This window comes from Mastigoproctus giganteus, chromosome 5 (assembly GCF_048544385.1).
Source record: "Mastigoproctus giganteus isolate SK-2022 chromosome 5, ASM4854438v1, whole genome shotgun sequence".
In the NCBI taxonomy this organism is placed as follows: Eukaryota; Metazoa; Arthropoda; class Arachnida; order Uropygi; family Thelyphonidae; genus Mastigoproctus; species Mastigoproctus giganteus.
This window is the reverse complement of record NC_143579.1, coordinates 77131058-77142766: the sequence shown is the minus strand read 5'-3', so window position 1 is coordinate 77142766 and position 11709 is coordinate 77131058. Positions and strand designations below refer to the sequence as shown.

Sequence of the window (11709 nt, the reverse complement as noted above, 5' to 3'; positions counted from 1 at the left end):
GATACTACCTACACTAAATAACAGAAATGAGCCATTTTACCATTACACAAAGGAAAGGACATTTTAATGAGATCTGTCTGAGGGTTGCATTTGATGAGAGAGAGAGAGAGAGAGAGAGAGAGAGAGAGAGAGAGAGAGAGAGAGAGAGAGAGAGAGAGAGAGAGAGAGAATATAAAAATAAAAATTCTTTCAATATGTTTACATTAACTACACTGAGATTTAAAATTTTTATCCACTCTGACTGGCTATACCAAGTCCAAGTGCTTTTCTTTTAGCTCCGCAGTGACAGCAATATCTGGCAGATACAATTGGAAATTTGCTGTTACACTGATGACAGAAACGAGCCATTTTACCATTTTCTTGATTCAACTGAGGTAATGATCCACTACTACCACCACTGGAACTGAGAGAGGAATTCAGATCATTATTCCAACACTGCCGGCTAGTCCAAGATGGAGCTTCACTGCTGGAAACTTCAGGTAGGCCACTGGAACTAAAAGTAATTAATTTGTTTAAAGAGATAAATCAAACATTTGAGTAAATGAAATTAGCAAAATATTTTAGAATCAAGTAATCATGATGGCCTTCTTAATATTTCTTATGCATATTCCTCATGATTAAAATCCTTTAATACCAACAGATTTCCTGAATAGGCTATAATGCATTAGCAATAATGCAGGTGACCAGCAAAGCAAGCATAAAATGGAAGATAATGTCAATTAAGATAAAAATTTAAATAATGATTAGATAGTATGTGGCAGAGTTATACAGAATAAATCCCCAGTTTGATTACTATTGTATATTACATAAGAATCAAGTAACACAGATCAGTACAAGGACTGTCTGAAAACTAAAGTTACAAATGTTTTTGTGAAAAGACATCTAATCACAAAATGATGAAATAACACATTAACGAAGGTCAGATGCTTCTTCAAAGAGCCAAAAGGATGAAAGTCAGGAAGAGTAAGGTCAGGACTCTATGGTGAATGGACAAACATCTCCCATTTATAATGCAGAAACCACACTGTTGTGTGTGAAGCTGGCAGGGTGTTTTTTTTTTTATTTTTTATTATTATTATTTTTTTTTTTTTAAATTGAATTCACCAAAAAACACTTTTGTTATTTGGACATGACTGTTTGTTGTGCCATACTGAGCTTAATCACTTTGGGATAAAAAATTAAATAACTGTGCACACCTTTTCATTTGTCTATTCTTCGTGTTTAAATAAGACAGCCATTTTGGTTTAGTCACCTAATGCACATCTATCATCCAAGAAAAAAGTAACATTACATATGTTACTTTATCCATGTGAAATTTCATTATCGGGGAAGGTACAGTTTCTCAATATTTTACCTTACTTTTTAAACGGCCCTCATGTGTATTTAAAATATTTTTAAAACAGTAGAATCCCATTACTACCTTGCAATAATGAAAATATTTTCTGAGCACAAGTGAACTTTCCTAGTTATTAATTCTTTGTGAATCTTGTTTGAACAAAATTAGTTTTGATAAAAATTCAGTACAACAAATAATTTTTCAATCTTATACTGCATAAAATGTATTGGCTTATAAAGGGGGGGGGATACAATCATGAATGATTAATACAGGAATGAATAATGAACTCAAATGCAAACTTCTGGCTTTCAAAAAGCTGGAGATCAGGTAATTAAATTTCAGTGACAAAATCAAAATAATCAACTATGGAATTTCCATAATTGATTATACAAATCAAAAACAACAAAATTCAAAAAAAAAATAATAACAGTGAAGACATTTGAACTGATGCTATCAAAACTGAAGCTCGGCAATATCATATACCATGAGAGAGAGGGGCAGAGTAGAGTGTCAAAAGACATAGGACTTCAGCTTTCATTTTGATAACATCAGTTCGAATACCTCTGTCATTTCTTTAAAAATTTTGTTTTTGATTTCATAGTTGATTATTAATAATTTAATTATGCCCATCATTACAAGAAAAAATACACACTTTATGCTAAAATACAGTCACGAGCTGTTTACTAGTAATGTTTTCAAATATGCAACTTACGTAGGATTTTTCTGTCAGTTGATTTGTTCAGATTGTCATACATACAAGGTGCTACCAAAAAGTTCCCGAAATGTATGTATAAAATAAATTAGACTCACCCTGGGTCTTATTTGCCACTATCACCTTCGAAGTGGTCCCCTTGAGAGCATAAACACTGATCCCAATGCTTCTCCCATGATTTGAATTTGTCCTGAAAGTCCTTCTTCATCTTAGTGTTCAGCACAACCTGCAATTCAGTTTGGATATCCTCTACGCTGTCAAATCTTTGACTCTTCAGCTTAATTTTCATTCTTGGGAAGAGAAAGAAGTCACAGGGGGTTAAGTCTGGGCGAATAAAGGGGGTGGGAACGATTGTCATGTTGTTGGATGCCAAAAACTGTGCTACGGCAAGAGATGTGTGGGATGGTGCATTGTCATGATGAAGGACCCAGTTCTTTGTGTGCCACTTCTCTGGACGTTTTCTCCTGACAGCTTCCCTTAACTGCCTCAGGATGTCACAGTAGAACTTTGTGTTGACATTCTGGCCAGGAGGAACAAATTCCTTATGGATAATCCCATCAATGTCCAAAAAACAGATCAGCATGGACTTCACATTGCTCCTCACTTGTCGGGCTTTCTTCGGTCGGGGCGAAGATGGGATCTTCCATTGGGATGATCGTTGCTTGGTTTCTGGGTCATACCCATATACCCAACTCTCACCACCAGTAACGACCGCAGAAAAGAAGTTTTGATCACTTCTGGCCCATTCTTGAAGATCTCTGTTAACTTCCATATGATGCTGCTTTTGTTTTTCACTTAGTAACCGTGACACAAACTTGGCCGCAGTCTTTCTCATGTTCTACTTGTCTGACAAAATCTGCTGTGACTGCTATTGAAGGAAAAAGAGATAGAATGAATAGGTTGGGGCTTTGTCTTGTGTCACTGTATGCTTGTATGCCAGGCCACATGACTGAGGTAAGGTGGGAGAACTTCCCACGTCGGTACAATCAGTAAATTTAGTTCGCCAGCCGACAGTTGGTGGTGCTTCAGTATTCTGGTGTTTCCAATTTTTTCTATTGAGTTGGTACTTCTGATATATATTTTCCTTGAGTCAGTCACTAGTTGGTTAGCTGGATGCACAGCTGTGCAGTTCATATTGCTATATAGATGGAGACAAACTAACCTACGGCTTATAAAATCTGTTTATTTGTGCTTGTTGTTAGATCTACAATGTAGATCTAACGATAAACGATAGGTATTGATATAATGTAGATTCTACATTATATCAATACCTATCGTTTAGAATTGTGCATAACTTTTGAGTGTTGTTTTCATACGAAAATTCATCTTGTTAAATTAAAGTTGTAAATAAAATTATAATAGTGATTTTAATTAAGAGATTAAACTGCAAGCCATGTCTTTAACAAAGGGTAAAAGAAAAGTGGAAGAAGAAGGACATGTTTTTCAAGATAAATGGGAAATTATGTACTTTTGTGGTGTTGTGCGCAATAAAATTGTATGTTTTATTTGTAATAAGGGAATATCAGTTCCAAAAGAATACAATTTACGTCGCCATTACAAAACAAATCATAAAAAAAATTTGAAATGTTGGAAGGCAAATTGAGGAAAGAAAAGCTACAGTTTCTGAAATCTGGCTTACAATGACAACAAAATTTTTTTACTAAAGCAAATAAATCCAGTGAAGCAACAATTCACGCAAGTTTTGCTCTCGCACACATCACTGCAAAACGATCAAAACCATTTATTGATGGCGAATTCCTTAAAGATTGTTTGATTAAGTCTGCTGAACTTCTTTGTCCTGACAAACAACAATTATTTAAAAATATTAGTTTGTCAGCCAACATTGTTTGATTAAGTCTGCTGAACTTCTTTGTCCTGACAAATAACAATTATTTAAAAATATTAGTTTGTCAGCCAACACTTTACGGACCATATTAACGAAATCGCTAGTGATTTACGATGTCAGTTAAAAGAAAAGAGTATAGATTTTGCAGCATTCTCAATAGCAGTTGATGAGAGTACTGACATCACAGATATAGCACAACTTGCCGTTTTCGTACAAGGTGTTACTAAAGAATTTTAAGTAATTGAGGAATTATTGGAAATAATTCCTATCAAAGGATTGCAAGTGATGGTGCAGCTGGTATGGTTGGTAAAAAAAAAAAAAAAAAAAAAAAAAAAAAAAATGGAGTAGTGGTAAAATGAAGAAATATAGTGAAAGAAGAAAAATTTCAGAATAATTTTTGCACTATATATTGCATTATTTATCAAGAAGCACTTTGTGCCAAACGTTTGCAGATGGATAATGTTATGGAAACAAGTAAACTTTATCCGTGGAAGAACTCTGAATCATCGAGAATTTGTTGCATTGCTTGAAGAAATTGAAAGTGAGAATGGAGAAATGATTTATTATAACAAGGTGAGGTGGTTAAGTCGAGGAGCTGTATTAAAACGGGTTTTTGAATTAATAAATTAAATCAAAATTTTCATGAAACAAAAAAATAAAACCATCGACGAGCTACATAATGATACATGGATAACAGATTTAGCATTTCTTGTTGACTTAACTGGCCATTTAAATATTCTCAATAAAGAGCTGCAAGGAAAGAATAAACTTATCACTGACATGTATGCTTGTATTAAAGCTTTTAAAGTTAAATTTCAATTATGGGAAACACAACTGGAATCAAAAAATTTCGTACATTTCCTACATCTTAAATTCTGCCCTATTATTTCAAATGAAAAATCTCAAGAATATGCGAGAAAAATAGCATTATTATGACAAGAATTTGAAGAAAGATTTAAAGATTTTACTGATTTGGAGTCCGATTTTACATTATTTTCATTACCATTAAAAACGAACGTGAATAACGCCTCAGAAAATCTACAAATAGAGCTAATTAATTTACATCATCATCAGCCATTTTCAATTCACTGCAGGATGAAGGCCTCTCCACCAACTTTCCAGTTCCTTCTGTTTTGAGCACTGGCCATCCATTTACTACCCACAAACTCATGAATTTCATCTATCAATCTCCGCCTTTGTCTTCCAGGTTTTCTTCTAGCTCCTCTTTGGTACCATTCTGTTATTTTCTTAGTCCATCTGCCATCACGTCTTCAAGCTATGTGTTCTGCCCAAGACCATTTTAGTTCTTTAATTTTGATAAGAATGTCCTTTACTTGAATTTGCTGCCTAATCCATGTTTCCCAATATAATTCATTCCATTCTTCGCTGGGTAGTTCTCAGCTTCTCTACCATTCTTTTGGTGAGTGCCCAAGTTTCACTTCCATAAGTCATGGTGGGGGATATACACTGGTTCATTATTTTACGTTTCAGACAAACTGGGATATTGCTCTTCAGTATGTGACTATATTTCCTGAATGCTATCCATCCAAAATTTATTCTTCTCTTGACTTCCAGCCATTTATCATTATTACAGCTAATAACTTGTCCCAGATAAGTATATGACTCCACCTTTTCAATTACTGCTCCTTCGATCATTATTTCCCTTTCTGTGGCATACTTGTTCATCATTACTTTTGTTTTAGCCATATTCATCTTTAGTCCAAAATCCTTACTAACTGTGCATAACTGATTAAGATTTTCCTCTAATTCTTTGGGATCGTGGCTTATGACCACAATGTCATCTGCAAATCATAAATGGTTTAGGTACTCTCCGTTCACGTTGACTCCTTTCTGTGACCAGTCTAATCTTCTGAAAGCTTCCTCAAGGGCAGCAGTAAACAGCTTCGGAGATATTGTGTCTCCTTGTCGAACTCCTTTCTCGATTTTAAATTTCCTACTGTCTTTGTCTAGTCTAATAAAGGAGGTAGAACTCTCATATATTTTCTTCAAAATCATAATATATGGGGTATATATGCCTTGTCTTTCCAGTGCCCGAAACATTGCCTTATGCTGCATGGAGTCAAATGCCTTTTCATAATCCACAAATGTCAGGCATAATGGTGTTTTATATTCATTTGCTTTCTCCATTAGCTGTGATATTACGTGAAGGTGATCCATAGTTGAGAATCCTGTCCTAAAGCCAGCTTGCTCTTTCGGTTGATTCTCATCAAGTATTCTTTCTAATCTATTAGTAATGATCCTTGTGAACAATTTGTAGATATGGGATAACAAGCTAATTGGTCTATAATTTCCAATTTCTGATTTATCTCCTTTCTTATGCAGCAAAACTATGATTGCATTATTCCACTCCTTAGGCATCACACACCTTTTCTAATGCACTTTGTGAAGAGCCTTGCCAGTTTTGGTGTTATGTCTCTTCCTCCCAATTTTAACAACTCTACAGTAATTTCATCTTCCCCCGGGGCTTTCTGAATCTTCATTTTCTTCAATGCATGTTCTACCTCATCAGGAAGAATATCGGGATTGTCGTATGTGTTGCTAATTTGCAATCCATCTTCTTCACTGCTGGCATCATTCCCTCACTCCTTGTATAATTCTTTATAGTAGTCTTCTGCTATTTGAATTATGCCTTCTCTGATGTTTATAAGTACACTATCGCTATTCTTCAGTTTCAGTATCATTTGTCTTTCTGTATTACTGCTCATGGCTGCTGATTTAAATTTTTTGTTTTCCCTTAATGCTTGTTCTACTTTTCTTGTGTTAAATCTTCTTATGTCTTCTCTGAGTCTCTTTCTAATGGCTTTGCATTACTCAGTATACTCAATTTTTTCCTTGTCAGTGTTTATCTTGCTCTTCATTTTTCGCCTTCGGTTCATCATAACAAGTGTTTCTTGAGTAATTTTTTCTTCTTTGGATTTCTTTTTCCCTATAGGTTTCTTGGGCTTTATCACTTTCAGAAAGTTGTAATATTCCTCATTGATATCTTGTTCCTGAGCAGTCTGCAGAAGCTGAAACTTGTTCTTAAGTTCCAGTACATACTGCTTTTTCTTCTCTTCTGTTATCTCAAAGACCTTTGTATTATTTACTCGAGTCAGTTTTTTCCTTTCCTTTCCTACATCTATATCAAGTGTACATCTTACAATTCTGTGATTACTTCCAACATTTACCTTATTCAGGACGGTAACATCATTCACAATATATCTTTTGTTAGTGAGGATGAAGTCGATTTCATTAGTTGGTTGTTAATCCATTTGGACTCTTCCATGTCCACTTTCTGTTCACCCTTTCCTTGAAAAAAAGTGTTCATTACTCACAATCCTTAAGATTCTGCAAATTCCACAAGTCTTTCGCCTCTTTCATTTCTTTCACCAATTCCAAAATTTCCTATAGTTCCCCTTTCTGTGCTGTTTTGTCTTTTTCCAACCTTAGCATCGAAGTCCCCCATAATAACAGTGTAGCGGATTTTCTGCTCATCTAGAAGACTCTCAATTTCGGTGTACATTTCTTCAACCTCTTCATCATCATGGCTCGATGTTGGTGCATAAATCATTATAATCTTTAGCTTGTACCTCTTAGAAATCTTGAGTAGTAGTCTTGACACCCTTGGTGATGTACTTTTGAATTCCAAAATGTTGTTTTTTAAATCTTTATGGACCAGAACCACAACTCCACCTTTACTCCTTTCACTGTTTCCATTGGTGTACAGCAGATTTTCACTTGATAAACTTATAAGTGATTCATTTCTTCTTCTTGTTTCAGCCAAACCGATGATATTCCAATTCACATTTTCTAATTCCTTTTCCAGCTCTAATATCCTGTCTTCACCGATGAGTGATCTTACATTGTAACAGGCCAAGTTCAGTTTCCGTGCATGACAGCCTGGTCATACCCTGAGATTTTTAGCACCCTCTGCTTCCACTCTGATCCTCTCGCTGCCATAACAGGGGGAGTGAAAGCAGCTGGGGAGGGACTGAGGGCCATTTGTTTTATTGTGCTGTCATATGCTGGAGGGTTTGGTCTTTTCCTCTTCACGTGGATCAAGCATCTTGAAGAGAACCACTCTACACGTTCGTTGCCATCTAAGTGACGTAACAGGGCTTACCATCGAGAAGGTGTGCATGAGTGGATTTTAGGGAGGCAGGCCAACCGGACTTCTAAATCTTCTGTAATAGAAAGATATTGGATCCATCAGTGTTTTAGGCTGAGTGTCTGATAACACACAGGATACATGTTCCCCTCTAAGCCCCTTAGAAGGGAACTTTATTTACAGTGTGATATAAATCTTATTCAAAGATTTGAAGATACAGATTTGATTAACTTTTATTCGTACTTGTCAAAAGATAAACACCCTCAGTTATGAATTTTTGCAATAAGAATAATCGCTTTGTTTGGGAGTACATTTATATATGAAGAGTTTTTTTTCGCAGTTGAAAATTAATAAGTCTAAGAAAAGAACCCAATTGACCGATGAGCATCTACAATCCGTGATGAAGATAGTTTCTAGTAATTTTTCTCCAAGGCTACAATCTTTATCAGAATCAAAACGCCATCAAGTGTCAAGTTGTAGTAAGAAATAAAGAAGTTTATAATTATTTACATACAAACATGTGCATTTTTTCTGTATGTGTCGAAGAAAAATTTAATAAATAAAAGAAAGAGAAAGGTTGTCGTTATTTATTCTCAAGTTTTGTCCCACTTGGAAAGTTTTCATAATTTGTTTATTTTTAGTTTAAGTTAAAAGTAAGTTATTTAGTGGTTAATTCAACATATTAGAATTATTTGAAATAAATGTCAGTCTGAAAATTTAATATTTAGCTGTCAATATGTTTGAATTACAAAGTGAAACCAACAGAAATTTCTTGCAGGTACCAACCTTTAGATTTCAGATAGAAAATAAATATAAATTTGAATTTTTTCCTTTGTGTTATTATTATTTATGTACGTTTTGATAAATATTTAGTAAGTAATAGGGCATCTAAAAAAAATAGAAAAGAAAATTTAACCAAAAGAAAGAGTCTCATAATTTCAGCCAGGGAGAGAAGGAGAAAAATATAAGTTTGAGAAATAAAAAGTAAGTATAGAGAAAAACATTGTAGAAAATACAATTGAACATTATTGAAATAAATTTCAATTAAACCATGTTCGAGGCAAATTAAATTTTAAAAGTAAAATTTCCAAACTTATTAATGCAACACACCACACACACACGCGTAACACCAGGTTATAAAGGGGTGGTATCCACACATTAGGGGTAAGTATAGTGCAATATATATATATATATTCAATCTCATTTTGTTAAAAAAAACAATTCCGTTCCGTCAGCTACTTTCAGATTGTGCATTTGGCCCGTATGCAATTTGAGTTTGAGACCACTAGGCTAAGGTAAAGAAAGCCAACACAAGAATGACGAGAAAAGTCTGATAACTTACGCAGAAAATTAGTTTCCCTACACTGGACTCTAGCGCTGCTCGCTTGGTAAACAGACCATAGGTATTATCGGTCTGGAGCCTAAATTGAGAAGGATATATTGATTGACAGGTAGACTTGGCAAACGATGATATGATTGGTGGGCGCGACAGATGACAAGCTACTGTGTAGTCATTGGTTGGCATTATAATGTGTATTTATGAGTAAAGAACGGTGCATAATAGTTTTGTGATGAATAGTAAACAGGTAATAGTAGCGATGAATCTTTTAAAGATGGAAGAAATTTGTAAGGAAAATAAAATGTTGGTTGATGAAAACTAAATTAATAAAAGTTTCGTTCCATTCATTTTTATGTTCTTCATCATGTTTTTTTCTAATTATTAAAAACAGATTTTTGGAGTTCATGAGTGTTTTTACTATATTGTTGATTTAGGTTTGGTTACGAAAAAAGGAAAAGGTTTCTCTATTTTTCGTTATATTTCGTAACCTGACCTTAAATGGTAGGTTAGGAAATAATAGAAAAAGTTTCTTATGTTTTGTGACCTAACCTTAAATGTTAGGTTAGGAAAAGAAAAAGATTCTTTTTATAAATATAAATATATATATATATATAGCAAATAGATATTGAGGTGTTGATTGACGTTATGATGCGTGTATATCTGCACGAGTGTCTTAAAAAATAAAAGTACAGTAATAAAAAATTAATATTTTGTTAATAAACAATTTCTGCACTAGTCCACCCATGATTATAAAGAAAAAAGGTTAAGTTACCCCCTCCATTTTGGGAGGGGTTCAAGCTCCCCATGGGATTCAAGTGGAAGTAACCTGACCTTTTTTCACCATTATGGAAAGCGTCAATTAGGGCAAGTTACCATTAGTGCTTCTGAGTTACAGGATACTAAACCGATGTTATCATATGTTGTGTTCGCACACCAATCAGCACACTGTTTGCCACGCCTACCTGTCAATCAATATATCGTTCTCGACTTTGCCCCAAACCGATAACACCTACCGTCTGTTTACCAAGGGAGCAGTGCTAGAGTACTGTATCGGGAAACTAATTTTCCGCGTAAGTTATCCGATGTTTCTCGTCATTCTCGTGTTGGCTTTCTTTACCTTCGCCAACTTGTCCATAAAAAATATAGTCATGTGTAGCAATAAAGTACCTCTTCATTGAATAAATGAACAGAATGTTCCCCTCTTGATTTAGACTCTCCATGACCTTGGCAGTATAATTATGCCTATGTCAGAATCATCCTTCTGGTTTGGTCTGCTTTGGTAATCAACTTCCAAAATGGAAGTGGAAGATTTAAACACTGTTGGTATAATAAATATGCACATAACACATTCTTCAACACACGAGGAGTAACAACCACAGTACATGGATGTGGGATTAAAGACCTATGTTTAAATTTTCAAACAATGGCATAAAATTTAAAGGAAACAAGAAAATTACTTTATTCAAATAAGGAAGAGACAAAGACTTTTTGCATGAGTGAAGATAGCATACCTAAATTGCTTGCTTAGCCTGTTTAGAATTGCTTCCAATAAAAGTTTCACAAGTTCTTTTTCTTGGAGAGGTCAGTAATATGTCTTCTTTCGAGACTTCTGGATCATAAACTGGATTTGCACATTAGTAACATTAATTGAGCATATGATGCAAGAAAGCAAGCTTATAGAGCATCAGCCGGGGAAAAAAAAAACAAAAAAACAAACCACCTTTCCATTTCACCCATCCAGTCCCTCCGAATGTTTGTATAGTTCAGCCTTAAATTTACTTAAGCTATCAACTTCCATAACAACAGATGGAGGTCTGTTACTGCAATCAACTACCTGCTGGCTACAGACAAACTTCCGCACATCTATTCTACAACTGTCTTTCCTCAATTTGAATCTATGTCCCCTCAGGTTCTTAATCTCAGGAAGTGGAAGTATCCCATCAGCATTGAGCCTGCTCAAACCATTCAAGACCTTGTACACTTCAATCAGATCACCTCGCAGGTGTCTAGTCTCCAGATGCTGCAACTGACAGAATTTAAGCCTCTCCTGGTAAGAGAACCTCTTTGTTCCTCTCACCAATCTTGCTGCCCTTCTCTGCACCTGTTCTAGCAACTTTACATCCTTCCTAAAATGAGGCCTCCAGATCTGTACGCAGTACTCAAGGTGCGGCCTGACCATTTTCTTATACAAAGGTATAATCACCTCCTTGTCTCTGCTAGCAAAATTCCTAAATATCATTGAGAAAACTGCATGACCTGCTCTGGCAACCCATCTGCACTGCTCAGTGAACTTCATATCTGACTGCACAATTACCGCCAGGTCTTTTTCATTCTCCACTTCCCTGAGTGTAGTACCACATAGTTGGCA

At 35.1% G+C, this 11709-nt stretch overlaps 1 protein-coding gene across 1 annotated transcript in view; it reads right to left on the bottom strand.

Annotated features, from left to right (window-relative positions):
• Positions 1-228: 228 nt before the first annotated feature.
• Positions 229-11709, bottom strand: part of LOC150085507 (uncharacterized) — a 166610-nt gene continuing 155129 nt past the window's right edge. Inside the window, exon 10 of the mRNA XM_090374585.1 lies at positions 229-493. Coding sequence (XP_090230711.1) covers positions 229-493 — 265 coding nt within the window. The remainder of the gene's footprint in view (positions 494-11709) is intronic.